The 25,553-nt window shown below is 35.8% G+C and overlaps 1 protein-coding gene across 5 annotated transcripts in view; it reads left to right on the top strand.

The window, feature by feature from the left end:
* The window catches only part of LOC105221358 (CUGBP Elav-like family member 4), an 867,302-nt gene that overhangs the window by 137,917 nt on the left and 703,832 nt on the right, over positions 1–25,553 (top strand). For all 5 annotated transcript variants that reach the window (XM_029045950.2, XM_054230385.1, XM_054230389.1 and 2 more), the window contains exon 3: positions 7,796–7,902. In XM_029045950.2, coding sequence (XP_028901783.1) covers positions 7,796–7,902 — 107 coding nt within the window. The remainder of the gene's footprint in view (positions 1–7,795; positions 7,903–25,553) is intronic.

Below are 25,553 nucleotides of genomic sequence, written 5' to 3' on the forward strand. Positions count from 1 at the left end.
GTTGTAGTAATCCAGCAAAATAATATATAAAAAATAAATAAATATTAAAATAAACGATTCCTCAATTAAATTTGATGGGTTCGCAAAACTTGCTACTTACAAAAGTATCCCTTTTCAGCTAATTATCCCAAAACTTTAACAACAGCTGCTGCCAAAAGTATGGAAATATGTATTTATAAATATATGTATGCGTGCAGAAACTTTGTTTTAAGCAGAGCGCTTATATTTAAATGCTAATCGTTAAGTGTTCAAAGTGAAAATTCAAGCCAGCTGCGACCTGACTTTAAGTGTGAGTATTAAGCGAAAAAGCGAAAAATATGCTGTTATTGGGTTATAAAAGTAAAATTATATATGAAATTATATATAAACAACTTCAAACTAACTGCGACAACAAGTGTGTGGAGAAAAAAAAAACTAAAATCCAGTGCAACGAAAGTCAACAGTCCATTCGCAGTTGCGTCATTAGTTGCAGCTGCAAATAAACCGTGTGACAAGCGCCGTGAAGTATGCTTTAAACATTTTGCCAAGCGCCAAGCAAAGCGCAAGTGAATTCCTTGCATTTTTTATGGTTGCCAAATGTCGCCGAAAAGCGACATGACTATTTTCAGCAGCAACAGCGAAATGGTGCGAGGCAAATAGCGCACATGTGTTAAGTGTGGCATGAGTGTAAGTGTGTGTTGCAAGTTTCTGCTTGCCAGCCACATATGTTTGTTTGTGTATTTGCATTTCTTCGCACGCAAACGACAATCCAGCAAAGCTGCTAATGACTTTTAAAGTACTCATACGCAACACATACACAAACAGTTTAGCTGTATTTTTTAAAAATGTTTTCTGACTTGACTCTGTTGACATCATGGTCGCTTGTAGCTAAATATGCATATATGTGTGTATGTCTCGTTGTACTACAACCATTTAGCGGCAATTTTAGTTTTATAACAACAACTACAAAAACAAATAGCACTATGTCAACTCTTTGTATGACATCCCCCTTGCTTTTGTCGTTTGTCACCAACGCCTCACACTCTTTCACAGCTCAGCTTCAATGGCAGCTATTAAATGTTGCCTTTTTTGTTGTTTTTGTTGGTTTTTTGTTCTTTTTGTTGCTGGCACATAACATAAGCGCCATCATACATATGACTTAATAGGCTGCAATTTACAATGGAAGAAAGTGAGCAGCCAAAAATTCTATCGTGTGTGTGTAGTCATGAAGGATCACTGGCATAGCAGTTTGCTGAATACCCACTATTTTTTAATGTTTGCTAAAAAATTACTTTGTAACAGCTGTGCGCTATTTGGCGTTTAATCACCTACGAGAAAAAACCCATTCTCTGCGAAACATTATTTTCACGAGCGCTCACATTTCACATAATTCTGGTTGACAAGCGGCAACTTTGTACGAGTGTGTGTGTATGTATGTGAGTGTGATTTCCCGTTTTTCGAGCAATTTTCTAATTTTGCACAATCACACCATATGCATGGTGATATCACAAGAATTTTGTGCTATTTTTATACCCGGGGTAAAGTCTTGCCTTGAATTATTTTCGATTTGTTCTTCCAATAATTATTCAAAGAGTACATCGGAGTCAAGAAAAATAATACTAAAAGTCCTCTAGAAATACTGAGATCGCTAAGTAATCCCAATACTTTGGTATCTCTATGTATAATGATCATAATGTTTATCTACTTTTCTAGATTCTGAAAATAATTGTATAAAATAATTTTCTTAGATACCCAATTCCACGTTATAACCACGCCCACAATATTATGAGATCCCTACAAGAACGCCTGATACCTATTTTTGTAAGAAACTCTTTATAATTAACCCATAAACAATGCTATTATCTCTCCTCTGTATGATTAACCCATAATAATCCTTACACGAACGTCTGATGCCTCTTTTTGTAAGTTAAGAACTTCTCTGTGATTAACTCATAAACACTGCTATTATCTCTCCTCTCTATGATTAACCCATAAACAATGCTGGAAGCCAAGTTTCTTTAAGTGATTGATTTCATATTCATCCTTCTTTGATACAAGCAGATTCTAGACCAAAAAAGACATAAAAAAATTATAGTTAGAGTGGTCGTATGGCTTGTAACCAGAAATATTATATTATAAAAAGATGGAACCTTGAGTGTTCTTAAATGGAACAGCGCTTGTCTCACTGAGGTAATTTAGAAACCATACAATATATAAAAGAGATATTTTTCGATCAAATTATTAATTATTAACTGAAGTTAGATCTCTTTTGATGTGTCTTGTAGCTACTCAACCAATAAAAGAACATCTCTTAAACTTTAATTAGGACTTTAAGAGATCATATAAGAACGCAGTGCTAAGCACCAAAGAAAAGTTCGAATTTTCGACTTTTAAATGGAGGCGAAATCTCGAAAATCAAGTCAACTTAGATCGCTTGGCATAAAAAATCAAAAAATTTCAATTGCGCCTAATTGTATGCTTCCTTACTCTACCACATTTCAAACTAAACTGCGCTCTTCTTCACAAACTTCCCTCTACCGCCAACGCTACCGAAAGCGCAGGTAATTAAACAACAGCGTGACGCTTGTTCGAAATTTTTTTATGACGCTTCCGCACCCTAAATGACAGCAGCATGGATTTTTCGGTGTGTTTCATTGTTACGGATTAGTAATTGAGCACTTAGAAGTAGCGGAGGGAGGGAGAGTGAAAGTAGAAGGGTATTAGCTGGCTTAGCTGGAGAGTGAAAGTAGAAGGGTATTAGCTGGCTTTTAAAGTGCTAATAAAAAATTGTGACTTTGTAGCAGCTACATTACACGAGAACCGTTGGCTGTTTTAGCAACTTTTTAAGGACAATTAGCGTGGAAAAAGATACAATAGAACATTTAAAGTTTGGAAACGGTTGGTTAAGGGGGAGAGAGTGTATCTATTACGTCAACTTTATGTGTTTATTGGTTGAGTTTAAGGCTATCTTTTTATATTTGTAGGAGTGCTAATCTCAGCAGCAAAGTACTTAAACTAATTAATTGGGGATATTACTTGAGTTTAATGCTTTAAGGAAGTACAATTGTTGTGATGTAAGAAAGGTGTGGTTTATTCGTTACTTATGGCCTTTTTATGACCACTAAGGGTTAAGAAAAGCAGTACGTAATACAAAATTTCTTATAAAATATCTTATTTATTAAAAATGCAATGAAAATATAACTGTGTTTTGAAATAATGATATGTTTTTCACGTAGAGTTGCCATCTTTACATTGAAAATATTTTTTTACAAAAATACTGCTCCAGCAACAACAAATTTAATATGAAATATGAACATAACAATGAAATATTAGGTTGCCCTTTTGTCTTTTGAATTTCGCGGCTATGTATAAGGCGCTACAGAGCTCGTATCTGACAATACTATACATCTTTGAAAGGTCTTGACATAACCTGCAAATGCTAACGCTATGCATAATTAGTTTGGCTATTGTGTTCAACAGTTATAGACGTGTAAACATGTAGTTCACTAACGCCGAATTTCGCGCTATTTTTAAATTTTCCATCGTTAAAGGCAAATCCGCTAGAGAAACGTTCCGTGCGATTAATGGTGTTTTGGGGGATGGTACTCTATCACTTCGAACTGCGGAGGAATGGTTTCGACGATCCAGAGCGGATGAAAACGACACCATGGATAAGCCAGCCGGCGGAACACCTGTGATGGCGAATACCGATCAAATCATGGAAAACATCGAGTCAGACCGGCATGTGGCATCTCGAGACATCGCCCAGGAGATGGGAGTTAGTCACCAAACCGTTTTAAATAATCTGCAGAAGGCTGGAAACACAAGAAACTTTGGTGTTTGGGTGCCGCATAATTTGAGGCAAAAAAGCTTTCTAGACCGAATCAACGCCTGCGATATGCTGCTGAAACGGAACAAACTCGACCCATTTTTGAAGTTGGTTATTGGCGATGAAAAATGGATTACATACGACAATATTAAGCGAAAACGGTGGTGGTCGAAGGCCGGCGAATCGGTACCAAACAGAGGCCAAGCCGGGATTGACGGCCAGGAAGGTTTTGTTGTGTGTTTGGAAGGATTGGAAAGGAATCATCCACTATGAGCTGCTCCCATATGGCCAGACGCTTAATTCTACCATCTACTGCGAACAATTGGACTGCTTGAAGCAGTCTATCGACCAGAAGCGTCCAGAATTGGCCAACAGGAAGGGTGTAGTGTTCCACCAAGACAACGCCAGACCACAAACTTTGTTGAAGACTCGTCAGAAGCTACGGGAGCTCGAATGGAAGGTTTTATCGCATACACAATATAGCCCAGTCATAGCGCCAAGTGATTACCACCTGTTTCTGTCCATGGCGAATGCCCTTGGTGGTGTAAAGTTAATCTCAAAAGATGAATGTGAAAAGTGGCTGTGCGAGTTCTTCGCTAATAAGGAGGGGGGACTCAAAGGGGATGGTATTATGAAGTTGCCGTCTATATGGAAACAGATTATCGAACGAAACGGTGCATATTTGATCAATGATACGATCACTGTATCACTTTTTATAAAACATTGAATAAATAGCATAAAAACGAAAGGGAGATATTTGCCAACCTAGTATTATTTATTTGTACAAAATTTCATTTATTTAAAACAATAAAAGTAGAGTTGCCGCCTTCTATCTAAAAATAAATATTATTTTAATATACTGCTACAACAACAACAAATTCAATATGAATACACACTACAACAGCAACCATAATTAACTTATAACCACAAAAAACATTAGTGCATTTTTAGCTAAAACACCAACCAACCAGGCAGCACACACATGCAACGCTGCACAATGTTTCTGGTTTGTTTTGCGGCTAACCTGCGAGACTACAAACCGCGAATTATCGCTAACCGCACAAAGCAAATTTTTCATGTGCGCCTCAATTGACAAAATGGCAGAGATATTTTAATAACTCCAAAAGCGCTGTTAGTTTTATTATACATATTACAAAAACAACAACAACAAAATAAAATAAAATAACGGTAAAATATTATATAATCAACCATAATGCAGTGTTGTAATGCAAGTGCAGCATAATTTTGTGGCATTTTAAAAAATGTTGCCACTGCAGTTGAAGCGTCACGTGACTATTTGCTTAGTTGTTGCTATTGTTGTTGGGTTGCGCTTTTTTTCGGCTACTTGCTGGTTTATAAACTGCCTGTTTGTGCATTTGACAGCTGTCATTATGGTTTGACATACGCCAGTTGAGTGAGTGCACGCGACTTGAATGTTGAAGTTGTTGCAGTTGTTGTTGTTGTTGCTGTTAGTGCTTATGTGGCTAAATATATAAATAATTTAAGTTTTGTTAAACTATTTGCGCTGCGCTCACCCACTCGCCGCTTATTATTTTTATATTTTATTTACAAAATGTCGTTGTTATTGTTGTTGTTGTTGTTGCGCTGTTGGTATGCCACAACAGTTCGTGCCCATGAAAATGTGTGACTAAACGTTCGCGTTTAGCTGTAAATTAATGACAAAAATTGTTGCTGGCAGTCAACGAGCAGGTCACTACAAACACGCACACATACAAAGAAGTATGAGGGAGCGCTTCAACAAAAGCTTGTGGCATGCAACTGCACGTGGTATGTGGCATAGTGTAATAACGTGAATTATTAAATTTACCACATGACACATGCAAACCCACACACATACGTATATATTTACACAATCACAAACACTTGTGTGTGTGTCCAACTCCTTGTTGCTTTTGTTGTTGTTGTTGTTGGCATTTGGCAACAAAATGTTCGTCACACCGCTGCCATGTCACACGCTATTTTTATGCTTGCATTGTACGCTTGTGCCACGTCTATATATGGAACTTGCAACAATAGCCAGCAAGCAGCAACATTCAACATGCAACATGCCACATGCCACACATGCAATGTTTATTCTTTTATATGTCTTTCAAGCGATTTTTTTATTTTCAGCGCTCGCTTTCATGTCTGTCGTGTGCTGGCACTTTTTCGGCGGCTTTTCTTGCCGGCTTTTGGCACTTTTCTCGCCGCCAAACAAGCACACGTTAATGCATATGTTTACATTGTTACTCATCTAACCTTGTTGTTGCATTTTTTATTTTTTGATATTTTGTGTTTTAATTTTCTGCTAAGCAGCCTTGTCGTCGCTTTAATGCTTGAGTTGTTAGCGAAAAAACAAACAACAATATATAATTGTGAATGAAAAAATAAAGAAATCTTGGCAGGCGCGGCGAAATATCGCTTTGACTTGCTTGGCAATGTCGTGTTTGAATTGAATTTTACTTAATTTAGCTACTCGAAAAACGCTGTCAGCGCTGTCTTTTATCCAAACCAAGTTATTACGTTTGATTGAATTTAATGGGAAAAGTTTTTCAGTTGGAACGGCAATATTTATTGGTGCTTAAGAATTATTGCTGTCATTAGGAGAGGGAGTTCTTTTAGGGAAAAAGGTATGTGAGACCTCTTTTCCAAATAGTAACTTCTTAGTCGTTGATAGGATATGTTATATACACTTGTCAGAAGCAGTTTCTTAGTAGGTTTCTATTTTGAAATCGTATATATTTCATGTAATTTTCTGAGCTTTGTTTAAAAGAATTTTGATCATATTTCGCCACCGACGATTGATCTATGAACTGTAATGAGTTCGTGAAAATAGGTTGAATAAACTCTTTCTTTGTCGTTCAAGCGCCCCGCAATACTTTCGTCCTCTCCTCCTTTGTTTGAGAAAAAGAAAAACCCTTTTTATCTTCGATAATATTTTGCGAGCAGAAGGAATATGTTCCAAGAAACCTATATCTCAACTTTGGGAAAACTAGACAGTTAGATTATGTTAGGTTAGATTAAAGGGCAGATCTCTGTGACACAGGAGATCCCACGTGGAGAGCTGAAGTCGCCAGTACTTTGAGATGTCGAAAATTCCTCAAAATGGATGCCAAAGATCCTCAAGTGCCAACAAAGCGCTTTGAGCATTTTACAAATTTGTTGAGGCAACTAAATTGTATTCGGTTCAACTGGTTCTCTGAAGTTCGTCCCGTCAAAAAGTTTCAACCGCAGTCTAGCGAAAGCTGGACAATGAAGGAGAAACTGTTTCGATGTTTCAATAACTCCTTCTTCCATTCAACTTTGACAATTATCATCCGACAGCATATTTAGTCTCACGGCTTAGCTACATAAGCCTCATCGGGAAGTGCCCAGTAAGGACTCAGTAGATCTCCTGCGATCCGATATCCAACGAACTCGCAGTCTCACAAATCCCGACGCTCCTGTTCGTCTATCCGACATTCCTTGTCTATTCGATGACCGCTGACAATTAATGCCAAGTGAATATAAAGAATCCCTTACTTCGTCTTATACTAGTGTAGTCTAATTTTGGTAGACGAATCGATATTACCAACCAATATCAGCAGTGAGAGCCCAGTTTCATTGCCCTGAGAAGAGATATGTCGTATGTTATTGGTATTAGCACTATATTCTGTATACTGGTTTCAAAAGGGACTAATATTTTCGATTTTGAGTGTTATTCGTCTTCCGAGATGCAAGTCCAGGACCTCTTAAAGTAATTTTAATAAAAAAAAGTTAATTGATACGACTATAAATCATCGTTAAAGGTTTTTCCGAATTGAATTTCGTAATTAAATAGTCGAATATTTATTTTGAAGCAAAAATTTAGAGCAAAAACTCTCTCGTTTAAGAAGAATTGAGCCGACAGATGGCGCAGCATGCAAATGTTTTCGCAAATTATATAAGCTACCTTATATATCATAATATTGGAAACTTATATTTAAACTTTCTCTTTCTTACTTCCAGGTTGTGCCTTTTTAACTTACTTTAGCCCGGAGAGCACAACGACGGCTGCTAATTCGCCAACAACGCCACAAGCAGCTGTGCTCAATGATAAAACGGCCTTAACTGGGGTAAGTGATAAGAATCATTTTTTAAATTAATTCAAAAATATTTAAACAATTTTATTTTTTTATTGTAGTTGCTTGTTGTTGTATAGTGAGCACATATAATTATAGAATTTTATTTTTTCATATAGAAAAATTTATAAAATTTTAATAATAATTAAAAGTATTAAATTTATTTAAATATTTTCTGATCTTAGTCACCCATCAATTGTAACTGCGATTTCGATGCTCTCATTTTTTATATTTTATTTTTATATTTTCCCGACTAGTTATTCACAACTTTTTTCACACACTGTATTTAACATTTTATAATTTTTAGCTGCATTGCATGGCTTTCCATTAAATCTAAGTTTCCAATTATTTTCTACAAACCAGTTCATAATATATCTTTTTCACCATTTCCACCGCATTTGCTATTTTTTTGGTAACACACATCTACTTTTAGGCGCTCATTATGTGCAGCTCATTATTTCGATACGCTGTTGTAATTATTTCGATTTTTGTTATTGTAGTACGTGGGCTCAGCGCAGTTGCCCACACATTTATGCGTTTTACTCAACCAAATTTGCCATTCAATCCACAAAATGCACCGCCGTTAATCAACCACATTTTTAGGCTGTGTGTGTCTGTGGTTGCAGTGGTCAATGGCATTTTGCTTTATTCTACTCAATGTTGGTGATTTAATGTCGGAAATGTTTGCTGTTTTTATTTATAAATGCAGTGCTGTTTTGTTGTTGTTGTGTGAAGTTTTGAGTTCAAAGTACATATTTGTGGCAGTATTTAGCGAGAAAATCAGCATTAGAATACATGAATATAAGTGTTACTGGATATTACATTAGATTTTTGGTGAAATGAAAGGTTTAGGCTGATATAATGGAAATTCTGGGTATATACATGGTGTGTTCAAAAAATAACGGGAATTTTTAAATTTTTCGGTTTTGGAGAGACCAATTGTCAAATTTAAAAAGCCATTCCAAAAATATTGTTTGAGAAGTGTTTCGACGAAGAAGTGCATAATATCGAACGAAGACTTTTTGAAAGGGATCAACATTATTATAGATGAATGAAATTTTTTTTTTTTAAAAACTAAAATTTTCAATATTTTTTGAAGAGATGTCGAATGAAAATCAGTAGGAAAATCCTAAAAACTTATTAAAGTAATCTAAGTCGAAGTTATTAAACTAATTTCACACTTTCTTTCCACCAAACCCTCAATAATTTTTCCATAACCTCATTAAAAAATTTTCTTCAAATTTCGCCAAACTGCCAAACGCTTTGCCACATTAAACGCCTGAGTTAATTCTGAAAGGCTTTATTTCAAATTCAACTTAAAATTTGTTGAACACTCACTTTTATTTGGACCAAAAGTTTACTGCAGGTGCTAGGCAATAACTTTAGATGCTAGTTCTGTCACTCTTCACTGCTCAGAAGCTAACTTAAGCGCCGAAAATGGAAATAAAAAAATGTTAAACGCTTATCTCGAACTTGAATGTGTATGAGCGGTGGATATGAGCTATGAAAGATGCCATTTTTACGACAAAAAGACACACATACCGATGTATATAAAGGCGCTCTAACCCGCATATGAGCTTACAACAACACAATCACAGTAGCTGATATGCGTTCACACACACACATATATCTGTATGAAATGCCAGCTTTTTGCTGTAAGTCAGTTGGCCTTTCTAAGCCGCTGACTGCTCGCCGCTGCCTGTTGGCTTGTGACATCCGCTTGCTGCTGGTTATGTTGGTTACTTCGGTCGCATGACGCGTATTCAAATTTCTACTTGAAATGCCGTTTTTTCTTGCTGCCAGTTAGCTTGCACACAAGCATATCGAGATATACAGTTAACTGCTGCTAGCATGCTTTTAGGCGCATTCTTTTTTTTTTTGCTACTCTTTGCTTGGCCAAGCCATGCAGCAAGCTGAGTATGCTTCGTAGAAGGCGTGTTGGTTTGAAAAACTTGAAACTTTTGCATACAAAGTGAAATTTATCAGGCAACTCAGTGAGCGTACAAACACAAAAGCTCATATGTTTGGGTGTGTGCGAGAGCACAGCTGTAGATGGAAGTGTGTGTGTGTGAGGACCGTGCTTTGTGTGTGTGTGCACTTAGCTATCGTGATGTTTAAGAGGCAAAACTTTCTAAATAGAATCTGCACTCGGAAATCATAACGGAAATTTTTAAAATAGCTAATATTAAATGTATTTAAAGTGCCTGTATGTAGATATGTATGTGTGTGTATTCGGTAGTTGGTAAGAATTGCGCTTGTGGCGCTGTGACAGGAAAACTTGAGCGCAGTTCTTACTTAGTAGTATATGTGAGACTGGTATATATGCCACGAAATATGCTTATAAAGCCTCATATTACTACTACCTATATATCTATATCGTATGCATATATGTATATGTCTGTGTGTGTCTCCTTGGAAAGTCAAATCTTTTCTTTTCAAAACCAACTAAAAGTGACTTTTGGTTTTAAATACGATTCTAAGATATTTGATTAGAATTTAACCAGTGACTTTACCAACGTGCCACTTTTCGTTTTTCGTTAGTTTCTACAACAACAAGCACAATACCGGATATGGCGGTCATAACTTGCATATATTTTGGGGTAAAATTCGGCTGCAATAAGATGACAGTTGCGAAGAGTAGTGGTTAAAGAACAAGAAATGCAATAATACAAAAAAAAAATATGAGTAAGGAAGTACAAATGCGAACGAAACCGAAATTCATATATAATATAGCTCTGATAGTTTTTTTGGAATTAAAGTGGGTATAGGTTAGACTCAACGAAAGCTTTGAATTATTCTACCAAATCAATATAACAATATGATTGTTGCTTTTGATCGGTTAGTGAGGAGAATTCCAAGCAGAGGGAGAACTTGAATTCAAATATAATAATATTTGAGTGAGATGTGACGGCAGAGAGAAAGAGAGAGAGAGCTTGCATTTGAAAATAATAATATTCTTTTTCAAAATATAGAATTCTTATATCTCATGAGTTAAAATAAGATTTTGAGCTTACAAAGCTCCAAAGCCAGCCAACATTTCGGAAGCACACTTTTCGCTTGCTTCAATTTTCTACTGAATGTCAACGATAATCTTTGATAATTTGTAAATATGGAATTCTAATTTTTCGTGAGTTAAAAGTAAAATCTTGAGCTCTCACACAGCAATTCAACATTTCGAAAGCTCACTTTTCTCTTGCTTCACTTTTCTACTGAAAGTAAAGGGTAATCTTTGATAATTTGCAAATATGTAATTCTAATACTTCGTGAGTTAAAAGTAAAATCTTAAGCTTTCACACAGCAATTCAACATTTTGAAAGCTCACTTTTCTCTAGCCTCACTTTTCTACTGAAATTCAAGGATAATCTTTGATAATTTGCAAATGTAGAATTCTAATATCTAGTGAGTTAAAAATAAGATCTTGAGCTTTCACAAAGCAAACAAATATTACGAAAGCTCTCTTATCTCTTGAAAGCATTTCTACTGAAAATTAATAATCTTTATAATTTTCAAAGACCCCAGCGTATGCAACGCGTTGGGTTTACTATTCTATAAATAAAATAAAATAAAATACAAATAATATAAAATAAATTCTGACATGACTATACTCTCTTAGTGCACACTTACACCCAAAAGTACTTGCATTTATTATACAATATATACATATTTATATGCATACCAATAGGCGGCGGAAGTTCAAAATGCTAGATTATATTTGCATAAAGTTTTCACAAAACTAGCCGCACTTCTTCGTTTCCTTCCTTTCATTGCTTCACCACTCTCCACCTCCAGCACTGTTACCCCCAACTGCCGTTACTTTTGCTGCTATGTTGGCTTCCTCTCTACCGAGTCGTTTTCAATTCGAATCTTTATTGTTTGCCTCACCAGTGATTATGCAATTTTAGTTATTGTAGTTATTTCAAAGTTTGTTGAAGCGCAATTTCTTTTCTGGTTTTATGCATGAAATGAAAATTCATGCCTGAAAGTATGCAACATTTATGCAAAATCGGAAAATATTAAGAAAAAAAAATGCTTTTACACATGCGCACAGTGCTTGAGTGTGTGTGTGTGCAACGAAATGGAATGTGGGTTAGGCATTGTCAGTTAGATATTGCATTTCCGCATTAGAAATTCGTTTGTTGTGCTTTCTTCGTTCTGCTCCTTTTCTTTTGAGATTGCGCCAAAGGAGTCTACTACTTTTTTGGTGGGTTCAAATAATGCATAACTTAAATGGAAATGAATTTGGGTAATAATATATGTTTAATTTATGGTTTTGGCATTGTATATATTAATAAGAAGTTGATTTCTTATGCTGAAGTTTTAATTTATTGTGTGAGGTTCATTATTCATATTTTTGACTCTTTCATATTTTTATACTCTAGGGCTTATTTAAGATTTCTTTCATAGAAATAAAGCTCTGAGAACTCCATGCTGATCTATATCTAAAAAATAACACACAAAAATATAATTATCAGATGCAGCATGCCTTTAGGATTTTCAAAACTTCAAAAAAAGATGTTATGAAAATGATGTTTACATATTACAGCAACAACAAAATACTGGCTCAATTAATGCTTTCTCTTCTTTATTTTTTATTTTAATAATCAAAATGAAAAACTGTAGCATACTTTTAGGATTTTTCAAACTCAAAAATTATTTTAGTGAAGAAAATGATATATTTGTCTTAAAACAGAAGTCAGATCAAGCAATATATGACCCTCGTAATTTATTTTTCACTTTAGTAGCCAAAATGAAAAGAATGTAGCATACATTTAGGATTTCTAAAATCTCAAAAAAGTATCTCAGTGATGAAAATGAAATCTTAAAAAGAAGATTAAGCTGTATATAATTTTCTTAATTTATTTTTTTCTTTAGTCGTCAAAATGAAAAAATAGTTTAGCATACATTTAGGATTTCTAAAATCTCAAAAAAGTGTCTCAGTGAGGAAAATTAAATATATATATTTAAAACAAAAGTAAGATCAAGTTATATATCAGTTTCTTAATTTATTTGTTGACAAAATGAAAAGAGTGTAGCATACATTTAGGATTATAAAACCTCAAAAAAGTATCTCAGTGTAAAAAATTATATATTTATCTTAAAATCAAAACGATTTCAAGCAATTTTTGCCATGAACAACGCTTTCTTAATTATTTTTTGTCTTTATATCAAAAATTTAAATTAAAAAATAACATACCTTTAGGCTAAATACATCCATTTTCTTTGCCTTCATACCGTGTCAATTGCGTTGTTAAATAACTTAAGCCAAAACAGAGACATAAAACAGCTGAGATAATAAAATACTGATAAACCAATCAAAAAAAGGCAAAATCGTTAAGCGTTGCATACACAAAGGCTGATAAGCGCATGAAAAAAAGCGCAAAATTGTTGTGCGCATACAAATTTTTGCCGCTATGCAGTTGAGTGGCGCTAGCAACTGGGTTAGGTGATGCTAAGGAAAAAAAATTGCAAAATATGACACTTGAAAAAGGCAAAAAAGAAAGAAAGAAGAAACGACAACAAGACGCGGGGCAATAGAGTTGTTGACCAGCGGCGCTTGGACAACTTGCGCTGCAGCCACAGGCATTCCTTAGTTACACACAGGTTTGTGATTTGCGTTTTTTTTTGTGTGTGTGCTTACAGGCCGCAATGGCAAGCAATTGGGCGCTGTCTGCCGGCCTAGTTGGTAAGCCAGTTTGAGGGCTTCTACTGCTGGTCGGCCACCATGACGGCGGCGGCATATTCAAAGCAGTTAAAATGCCTGTCAGTAGACAGCGATTTCGGCACAGAAAAAAAAGAAAAGCACGAAATTCAAAAAATGAAAGCAACAAAAAATTTTGCTTCGAAAAAAATGCCGTCGTCGTCAGCAGCATAGTGCGCATTTTTCCGACGCTTGCCAGCGCCTGTCTTTGCAACTATATGTGCTTGCATGTAGTGTACTTTTTGGCCTCTACGTCATTGTGCGCGCTTGCCTTGCTATGCTTCCCGTTATGCTTTCATGCTTTTTCCTTCGCTTGTGTACGCTTATGCGGCGGCTTGATTAATTGCCGACTGCGGTTAAAAATTTTTGCTGATTTTGCTAGTTTAGACACTACATACACCCACCCCCGCCACTAGTGGCAGCGCTCGTTGCACGTGTGTGTAAACGTCTGAGTTATACTACGCCCAATATAGGCGTCATTTGCGTTAAGCTCTCTTAAGCGCTTCACAGGAATTTGTAGGCATATTTTTAGCTAACGCAAGCAAAAGTATTTGATAATATATTTTAGCTTTGTAGCTAATAATTTATGTGGTGTCCGCCAGCGCGTTGAACGTGAAAAGATATGAGAACATTTTTGATAGTAAATATGTATATATGTATGTGTACAAGTTGAGAAGTGATATATTAGAATTTCATTTAAAGTCATAAAGCGGTAAAGTATTGAGGCTCTGCAGTGAGCTCCTTGGAAAGCAGGAAGTGTGCCGGTTTTATTTAAGGCGCAGCGAATTTTCTTACTCCTGACTTACTGAGGTTAGAGAGTGAGTCACATGTGAAGAGAAATATATTTACGAATATAATAACGATTTGTGAATTCTTTTTATACTCTCGCAACAAAAGTTGCTAAAGAGAGTATTATAGTTTTGTTCACATAACGGTTGTTTGTAACACCTAAAACTAAAAGAGTTAGATATAGAGTCATATATACCAAAGTGATCAGGGTGACGAGTAGATTTGAAATCCGGATGTCTGTCCGTCCGTCCGTCCGTCTGTCTGTCCGTCTGTGCAAGCTGTAACTTGAGTAAAAATTAAGATATCTTGACGAAACTTGGCACAAACATTCCTTACCATAAGAAGATCAAGTTCGAAAATGGGCAGAATCGGACCATTGCCACGCCCACAAAATGGAGAAAACCAAAAACACGTAAAGTGTCATAACTAAGCCATAAATGAAGATATAAAAGAAAAATTTGAAATAAAGGATCGCACTAGGAGGGGGCATATTTGGATGTAATTTTTTTGGGGAAGTGGGAGTGACCCCGCCTACAAATCGGTTATTTGTATTTAACTCGCAAACTAATAAAGCTATACAAACCAAACTTTCTGTAGTCGGTTCTCTTACATGCCCCACCACACACCATGGAAATAGTTGTAATCGGATAATAACCACGACCACCTCCCATACAAAGGTTAGGTTAAAAATTACTAAAAGTGGGTTAACTAATTAAAACGTCAGAAACACTAAATTTTGCAGATGAAATAGCAGAAGGGAGCTGTACTCAGATTTTTTTACAAAATGGAAAATGGGCGTGGCATCGCCCACTTATGGGTCAAAAATCATATCTCAGGAACTACTCGACCGATTCGAATGAAATTCGGTATATAATATTTTCTTGACACCCTGATAACACGGACAAAAAATGGGCGAAATCGGTTCACAACCACTACTACTTTCCTTATAACTCAATTTGAAATCCATCTCATTCCTTCACTTTATAATGTAAACATAAGGAACCAATGAAGATAACGGAATAAAACTTTACACAATTAGTGCATATCATCTCTGGCTTCACTTGTGAAAAAATTGTCGAAACGGACCATAACTTTTCAAGGCCCCAGATATCGAACATGTTGAACTCAGCGCCTAAGGATAAATTTTAACCGAAAATATGGGTAAATCTCTCAGATATCTCTATTTAATTCAGAGGAAATTGTTTTCTTCTAATAGTGTGTCTCTGTTCCAAAAATTATTAAAATCGGGTCATAACATTTCCATATATCTCATTGTAGGTTTTTCAAAAGTAACTTCTCCTAGCTCCCATATACCTAATTATAGGTTTTTCAAAAATACGGTGAGCTTTATTCCGCATATATGTATTGGTTAAATTTCTTCAATAAATTGCGAGAGTATAAAATGTTCGGTTGCACCCGAACTTAGCCTTTCCTTACTTGTTATAACTGTAAATATGAAACAGCAAATCATTTTCTCCATCCCGCGCATTTTTTCTCCCTTCTATAATCGTAAAAGGCTCGAATCCGTTTAAAACTTAACATTTCATAGTTCACAGCGCCCCCTATGTGTCGTTTCTCAACATTTATTAAGTAGTGAACTTGAAAAGCCCAACGATCTTCAACTTGAGAAAGCCTTCCAGCTTTTATGCTGTACTGATTTAAGCCAATGATTGTAGTATATATAAAAAAAAAATTGGTTATTTAATTTTTCTTTGTTAATTAATTCTTAAGAGGAAGTGAGAATATAACAAGTATATAAAGAATTATAAGGCTGAGAATTAAGCACAACAAAAGTAAACCGTTAAACCGATTAAAAGTAAATTTGTGTATGCGGAGGAATAACAGAAGACTGAAGACGCTTTCATTCCATCAATGGTTGGTGATGGTTAATAAATCCGCGTCTTGCCTGTGAGACGAAAAACAATAAGTGAAGTGCAGTGGGAAAGCTTTCAAAAGCTCGTAATGGAAACATAAAAGAGCAAATGACAAAGCAACAGATTACCAGAAAAAAAATCAGGAACAAATTTTAGTAAATTTAAGAACAAAAGAATATTAAGCTCTGCAAGCTTTTAAGCTTTCATAAAAAACCTTTTAAGTTTCAATAAAGAAGATATTGCTGCTTTGTATTACAAAAGTCTTTAAATACAGTAAGCTTTCGTCCTTTTCATAAAGAAGCTTTCATAAGGAAGCTTTTAAGCTTCATTAAAGAAGATATTGCAGCTCTAAAGTTTTGAATTACAAAAGTCTTTAAACACAGTAGGCTTTCGTACTTTCTTATATAAAAGACGGATTAACCTTCATTACAGGGAAATATGTACAAAAGAAGACCTTTTCCATATTTCAAGACTATTTGGAAAATACCAGGTTCTCTCATGTAGGATGCAGTTGGTTAGCAGATTTTCGGAAGTTGGCTATTATGGCATCCGACGGAATCAATACCGATTGATTATTAAAAAGCTCTTCGGTTAAACTATAATTAAGGTATATATTTAAAATAATAAATGAGGTACCATTATCGAGTAAGTGCACTTGTAATAAAGTAACTCAGCGAGAGGCATAAAACAATGCGAAACGACAGCGAAAAGTGCACGCAAAAATCACGAAAAATTTGCATTTTACACGCGGCACAAAGGAGAGAAAAAAGCAAAGCAAAGAAAATGGCTCGAAGAACCCATCAGCACCCATCCATACACATATATTTCCGTGCAACAGCGAATGGGTAAGCCTTTAAGTAAAAAGCGCGAGCACACACCACAAAGCATGCAATGCAGCTGCAGAATATTAAGGCGAAATGAGACAGAATTGAAAAAAGGAGTGAACAATAATTCAGAACATACAGTAAACATAAAACTCAAGTGCTCTACGCGCGCAGCCAGATATACGAAGTGAGTTGCCTTGCACACAAACACATACTACATAGAGGCTTCTGTGAGTATACATATGTCTGGTATGTGCGCCGCAAAGTATGCAAAGCTTGCAACCCAAAATGTTCTGAAGAAGTTGTACATATGCAAGGGGCGGTAGTAAAGTGCATTGCCAACCAAAACCGAAATCCACAACCCAAAACGAATTCATGTGTAATTAAAATCCTTTGTAAATTTATGGATATCTCGGTTTGTTTGACGCCTCTCTCGCTTGCTCGTTTTTGGTGTAGTCTTCTGTAATTGTAGCTACTAGTTGGGTGATTTGAGTGACCCTTGTGAGAAGATTTTGTCGGTATAGCGGTAGAAGTTCATTTGCATTGCATTTTTGTGTTTTCTTAACCTAACTTATTTTTTCCAACTTAACATAACGTAACGTAACTTAAAGTAACATAATATAACTTAATAAAAATTACCGTTTAACTAAGTTCTAATTTAAAATATTCATCTACTATCTTATCTAACGTAACGTAACGTAATATGACGTAACTTAACGTAACTTTACATAACATAACTTAACAAAAAATTTTGTTTTTTGTAACTAACTTCCAACTTAAACATTTCGTATCTTCTCTAACGCAACGTAACTTAACTTAACGTAACATAACATAACTTAATAAAATTTTGGCGTTTTCTTTTTAACTAACTTCTAACTTAAAGCATTTATTCCCTAACTTATCCAACGTAACGTAACAACGTAACGCAAAAAAAACAACATAGCATAACTTAATACAAATTGCTGTTTTCGGTAACTAATTTCTAATTTAAGTATTCCTTTTCTTATGTAACGTAACGTAACGTAACTTAACATAACATAACATAACGTAACATAAACTAAATTTTTTCTGTAAAACCGAGTTAATGTAGGCGTTTTGAGATTTTTGTTTTAAGATCTTCTCTTTCTCACCGGCTCCTATGCAATTCAACCAGGTTTCATATGATGTCTCTTTGTCGGTCTCAAAACGCGAATTTTTTAATGACTACTTTCGAATGTCCTTGCAAGCGTGTCGTACACTATGCGCTTGTGGTGTGTGTGGTCCATGCGGTTATCCGACACAGCATTCTTGGTACTTTATTTCAAGCTGAGGGGGGCCAACACACCGCGCGCAGAGGCACACAGACACATGCGAGTTGTAGGCCACGAAAAGGAAAGTAATGTGAGCAAAATGGCTCCCAAGTGCATAACGGACGCCACACACAAGCACTTTTCATATGCGTGTGTGTGAAGATGCCTGCAAAGAGTTGTAGTTTTTTATATTTAAGACTGTCTTCCCCGCTATGCTTATTTTGTGCAATTAAACTCAAAATGCGGTTGAACGTTCTGCATGTAGATAACGGTAGTATGCGCGTTGCATTAAGATTTTTTTCGGTTTTTTTTTGTTGCCACAGCAAGAGTTAAGCGCACTGTGGGTATACTAAATGTTAATGTAAGTAGGCGCAGGAAGAAATGCAGAGTTGCATTTTTATTCTTTTGAGTTCTACATTGCTTTTTTATTTCCGTGTTTTTGTTGTTGTATTCTTTTCCGTATTTTCTCTGCGAAAGTACACGATTTTCGCAGGTAAATCGCGTGGCGTCTGCTAGTGATTAATGCCAGCTGACAGTGACAGCTGTAGCCAACAACAACAAAAATAATAAAAACAACACAACAACAGCAGGCCAATAAAAATAACGGTTTACTGTGCGCTGCTGAAAAAAAGCGAAAATTGGCTGCATTGTTGTTGTTGTGCAAATGAAGAAAAAACAGCATATGTAGTGCTGCCTGCGGTTTCCGCCAACCCACTTTAGCCTTGAACTACGCTTTATTTACAACACATTTCTTTGCTTGAAACATTTTTTTTTAAGTTTTTTGTTTTTATACGCGACTGTAAATTTTTGAGTCGCATTCTGGCTGTTTTGCTTAAACTGTATTTTTTTTGTGATTTTACTGCACCTTCTCGCCTTCGAAGCTGTTTTTGTTGCTTTTGCAGGCAATAAAACGGATTTCCTTGCTTTTAAGTAGTTAATTTCTTACTGCCAACTGCAGCCAGCCAAACGTCATCCGCAGCGACCATCAAAAGCGATTTTTTTTGCCTTGCCTCTCGCAAGCTTTATAAATTTGCGCGTTTAACCGCCGTCATTCCTCACCCGGCAAGCTGGCATACGAGTAGACGTTTTTATGCGCTTTAATCGCCATTAAAGGTAGTAAATAAAGGCAGCGCAGTTTGTATTGTAAGTGGCATAATAAATATGCTGGCCCTTCCTGCATATCGGCATGTGTTTGTACATATGTGTGAGTAAGCAGTTACCGCTGCTGATCTGGCCCATCTCTCTGGCGTATCTTTCTGCAAACCGCAGACTTTTTTCACTTGCCTTTCGTATTATTTGTTTGATTGCTGTGGTTTTAGAGTCTTAAATCGGGTATTGTCGTGTAGTTTGCTCATTTATGGTTTCGTTTAAAGCCTATGAATTTTATTTTGTTTGTTGGGTGTAGTAAAAATACTTGAGAATTGTTGGTATTTTCATAAAAAAGTTAATAAGTCAATATTATATGGTTGGTCCCTTCCGCTTTTTTGCTCTTTATTGAATGCTTTATAAAAAGTGTTAGGTTTTAGTTCAAAATGCGTCGTTCCGTTCGATAATCTGCTTCCATCTAGACGGCAACTTCATAATACCCACCTCGTAGAAGCCACCCTCCTTATTTGTGAAGAACTCGGACAGCCTTTTTTGAGTTCAACTTTATACTACCAAGGGCGTTCGCCATGGACAGGAACAGGTGGTAATCACTTGGCGCTATGTCCGAGCTATATGGTGGATGCGATAAAACCTCACATCCGAGCATCCAGTAGCTTCTGACGAGTCATCAACGAAGTGTGTGGTCTGGAGTTATCCTGGTGGAACACTACACCCTTCCTGTTGGCCAATTCTGGACGCCTCTGGTCGATCACCTGCTTCAAGTGGTCCAGTTGTTTGCAGTAGATGGTAGAATTAAGCGTCTGGCCATAGAGGAGCAGCTCATAGTGGCTGATTCCCTTCCAATCTCACCAAACACACAGCAAAACCTTCCTGGCCGTCAATCCCCGCGTTGCCACAGTTTGGGACGATTCACCAGCCTTCGACTACGACCGTTTTCGCTTGATATTGTCGTATGTGATCCATTTTTCGTCGCCAGTCACCATTCGCTTAAAAAATGGGTCGAGTTCGTTCCATTTCAGCAGCATATCGCAGGCGTTGATTCAGTCCAGAAGATTTTTTTGCGTCAAATCATGCGGCACCCAAACATCAATCTTTTTTGTGTATCCAGCCTTCTGCAGATGGTTTAAAATGGTTTGGTGACTAACTCCCATCTCCTGGGCGATGTCACGAGATGCCACATGGCGGTCTAACCCGATGTTTTCCATGATTTGATCGGCATTCGTCGTCACTGGTCTTCCGCCGGCTGGCTTATTCATGGTGTCGTTTTCACCCGCTCTGAATCGTCAAAACCATTCCTCCGAAGTTCGAAGGGATAGAGTACCATCCCCAAGAAAAACCATTAATCTCACGGAATTAGCGAGATAAGGACAGCTTTGTTAAAAAAAGTGATGAAAAACCGACTATATAGTTTTCAGAAGTCGCTGCCAAGAGATCAACATTCTGTTCCAATACTGAGAACCTCAAAATAGGCAAGGCAATCAAACTAAAATTTGCCTTACTTTATTTATATATATTTTCTAGGTTATGCAAACTACATAACAATAAAAGTAAATTTGAAATTAGCTGCCTTAATTCCTTACACAAATAAATAAAAAAGCTATCAAGCTGCAAATCCTTCAAAAAATATAAATAAAATTTCCACACACACAACCCAAAGCTTATAGGCAATTTGAAAAATTAATATAAGCTCAGCCATTTAGCTGGAAAAGCTATGAATATTTGCGTTACTGGCAAACAGTAATTGTATTTGTCTGTGTATGCATGTGCATACAACAACAACTGCGAATGCATGCAGCTGCTTACAAAATAGTTGTACACATATGAGCTGCATGGCTGGTTATTGTTTACATATGCATGTACAATCTACATATATATTTAGTGGTTAACCAAACTCAGCGGTCAGGAAATACAATCAAATAAAATGCATAGGAATTTTTGCATATTTCAATTTCCATATTGTGGCTGCAGCGAGACAATGGAACATTTTTTTTCGATTACTATTTTTTGCATTTTTTGTTTTTATTTTTAGAAAAGGAAATCTAGCCAGCATTTTTTGTGATATTTACATGACTTTTTAGGCAAAAGCTTGAAAAAACACTAATATACATACAAAGAAAATTTGGAATATTGCAAAATAAATTCTTTTGCCAGAAATTTTTGTACATTTCAGCGTGTAGCAGTATTGAAAAATTTCATGTTTTCTTTGCAGCTAAAAAGTTGAAAAAGATGTGCGTTTACTGATCGAGCAACAATGCGTGCAACAGCCGCGTCGTTTTCAAGTGTGGCGCCTCCAGTTTCCTGCAGCTGCTGCTGTTGCGTTGTAGTTTTTTGCTTTTCTTTTGTTTAGTTATTTATTGAATATTAATATATTTCTTTGGTTGCACCCGCGCTGAATATGCGTGATGGTAAAAAGTGCCGTAAAAATAGGCAAATTGTTGTTGGAATGCTGTCGGTCGTGAATGGTTTTATATATATGACTAGCAGTAGGTTATTTTTAGATTTTTTTTTGAAATATAGTGGTCGAATTTTCTTATGGTTATATGTTTCTGAAGACTACATAAGTCAGAAGTATATAAAACGTATGGCTTTCCAATAAAGTTCTTACTAAAGAGTTTAATGCCAGATTTTCTTATGGCAATTTCAAGAAACGAAAGACTAATTTTGTGTTCGAACATTCAATAGACCTTTCCCTTGATTTAAATCAGTTTTATAAAATAATTAATTTTTTTTCTTAAGCCATAAGCAATTCAAGAGCCTTTAAGGCAGTAGTCTGCTTTAGAAGCCGAAAAAAAAATGTTTTTTCAGCAATTTTTTTTTGAAAGGGAAGGAAATGATTGCGGTAAACGGAATTTTAAGACGATAGTATATAGTCTCACTTAAGGCTTAAAAAACAATGTTTATTATTAAAAAATATTAAAATTTTTTCAAAGTTGTAAGTATTTTTCTGGAGCGCCTGGAGTCTTTATGAACTAAATAAATACCGAAGAAGTTATAAAATTCCAAATTTTTTCGCAGTTTGAAAAAAAAATTTACTTATTTAAGAAAAAAAAAATTGACTTTAAGTTGCAAAACAAGTAGTTTAAATAATACTTTTGTCCAGCTTTTTTAGTTCAAATAGAAGATAATTTAATACTGAAGCTAGATCACTTTGGTTTTTTTCGAACGGACATATATTCTTTTTGCTATCTCCGGCACCGTTTTCTAACACTTGTGAAAATGAAAACTCGAGAAAACGCGCTTTAAAGTCTGCCTGAGCATTCGCACCTGCTCGACGCTCGGCCACTAAAACTACTCTAGCTTCGAAAATATCTCGAATTGGCTTCTGGAATTTTAAAGATATATTCTTGGAAGAGAAGAGATTTAAAACAAAACAAAAAAATCGATTTTTTGAAGCCTGTAAAGCACACTGCTGCCTTAATCAAGAATCTTTCCAAAAAACTGTAAAAAATTATTGCGAAAACGCTTTTTACGTTGAATTCAAAATTTTGTTCACACATCGCCTAAAAGTAGGCAGCAATAGTTTCACTTCCTCATTGTTGAAAAATCAAGTTTTTCGATGAATTGAATTTTTTCACACACCGCCTAAAAGTAGGCAGCAATAATTTCACTTCCTCATTGTTGAAAAAAATTTGCAGCTTTTTATAAGCACACTTTTAGGCGTAGGCACTTCATAATTCAAACATATTTCCGCCGCCGCCTGCGTTCAACCGCCGCGGAAGCAACACTTTACGCTTATTTTCCTACAGCCTTTGGTGTCAAGCGTTCTTTTTTTTTTGTTGGCATTATTGGCAGCTGTTTCCGCCGCCAATTCGGCAATGCATTTGCCGCGGTATTTCACAACCAATACGCTTCGCAAATTTTTGCATAAGCATAAAAAACGGTTTTGCACGCCAGACAGGAAGCGATTGTTTGCCAAACCGGATGACGATTGCTAGGCAATATTTTGCATGCCATTTTTTATATTTGTTTTTGTACTTCTTATTGTGGCTCAAGTGCGACGCATATGTTGTAAGTGAAATAAGCGTTGCTAAAAGCTTTGCACTGTTTTTTAGCTTGTTTTTAGTTCCAATTTTTATTGCGTTATTTTAATTTATTACATTAAATATATTTAATAGCAATAATTCAGAAAAAGTTTCCTCTCTGCCATTTTTTTTAGAATTTGCTGTTATTACTTGAACATACCAAAAAAAGCTTTGCATTCACATATTTCATATGACAGGAAATTTGTGTGAAAAAAAAAATATTTTTGTTTTATATTGCTTGTACGTGTGTGTCATAAATATTATTGCCAATAAAGGTAATAAATTAAAATTGACGCGCCGCACAACACAACGCACGTGCGCATAAAGAAATTTACCAGCAGTGGGTTACTCATACGCCGCGTAGCACTTGCACTGTATTGAGTGGGTTACTCATACGCCCTGTCCATGCTACGAATAGCTGGTTTGGTTGCTCATACGCCGTGTACAATTCCATACCTCGCACGCACGCATGCTCTGACAGCTATCAACAGCTCAAGTATTTGCACACATACATATTTATAACGGCGCATTTCTGCTTGCTGAAATTTTTATGGCTTTTATCACTGTGTGCATATGAAATGGGTTACAACAACAATTACTTATATTTAAATGCACACAAATGAGTAATCTTAACACAAACAGCCTTGGCAAGCAACTCACACACACACTCCTCTTTACCACTCTCTCGAGTGTACAAGCTCTTCCACCTTACCTGCCTTACGCACCGTATCTTAATTGATTGATGTCCTTGAGTTCGAAAATACCATTGGGAGCAAAAATTGTTGCTGCTGCTGCTGTTGCTCAACATTTCAGCACTGCAGGCGCTGAGTTGTAAATTGTTTTTGACTGCTGACTGCCTGCCTGCCTGTCTATCTGCCTACAAGCAAAGCCTGCTGGCTGCTGCATATTGAGCAGCTCATGAGCGTTATATGCCATCTTTGTGCGGCATTGAATTGTGTTAAGCGTGAAATTATTTGAGCACACTCCGGGTGCACCGTTGGGTATTCATCACTTTAAGTGCTTCACCACATAAGTGAAAATGAATTTTTAATGTCAGCATATGAATATGCAGACATTTGAATAATTGCAAATGTTGCGCACAAACGCACACACACACTCATACTTATACTCATACTCGTACTCATATTTATACTCATACATATACTCATATTCATACTTATACAAAACCGACAGTCCGCCAGTTGCGAAAACGTTTGTGCAACGTGCTCAGCGTGTAATTATGAAATGTATTTGAAATGTTTCCGAAATAAATTACCTTTCTCTAATGTAATTGAATGCGCATCAACATAATTTTGTTCTATATGGCATGCAGGCGCACAGTTGAGTAGACAGCTTCATTTGCATTGAAATTTGTTGATGAAATAATTGTCTAATTTACTAAATGTGCTATTTGAATTAAATTGTGGTTAAGCGTTTGAAAATTTATGCAAATGAAAACAATATGGCTCAATATATTCAATATATTCAATGTAATAAATTATTTTTAATTTAATATTATTTACTTATTTATTTCTCAGTACCTAGCCTGAAAACACATTTTTTGAATCGAATGTATAAAAGATTATGCATAATGAGATTTATATGAAGATTATACATTACTTGGTTTAACTTCTCAGCTAATTTATTCCTGGAAAGAAAATGAACCAAATCTGCCTATGTCACTGGCTTATCTGTTATTTCAGGCATATTATTAGGTGTATTGAGCTGCAAGTTTCTTTTTAATTAATTTTATTTTATTGTTATTATTCAATTTGTCTTAAACGCTTGTATTTCGACTGTTAATTTTTCTCACCACGACCTTTTTATTGTGAAACTCCTAAATGTAGGCAACACTTAATTTATTTTGATTTAAAATTCTAGTCCATAGTATATTTATATATTTTTATGCATATATATATGATATAATTTTATAGTTTTATATCTTTTTACTAGTAATAGTGCCGCTAGTGTTTGATCAAAATATTTTATATAATAACATTTGAACTTTTTCGACACTATGCATGCCTGCATTTATGTACTCT

The sequence above is a fragment of the Zeugodacus cucurbitae genome, chromosome 4 (assembly GCF_028554725.1).
Source record: "Zeugodacus cucurbitae isolate PBARC_wt_2022May chromosome 4, idZeuCucr1.2, whole genome shotgun sequence".
NCBI lineage: Eukaryota > Metazoa > Arthropoda > Insecta > Diptera > Tephritidae > Zeugodacus > Zeugodacus cucurbitae.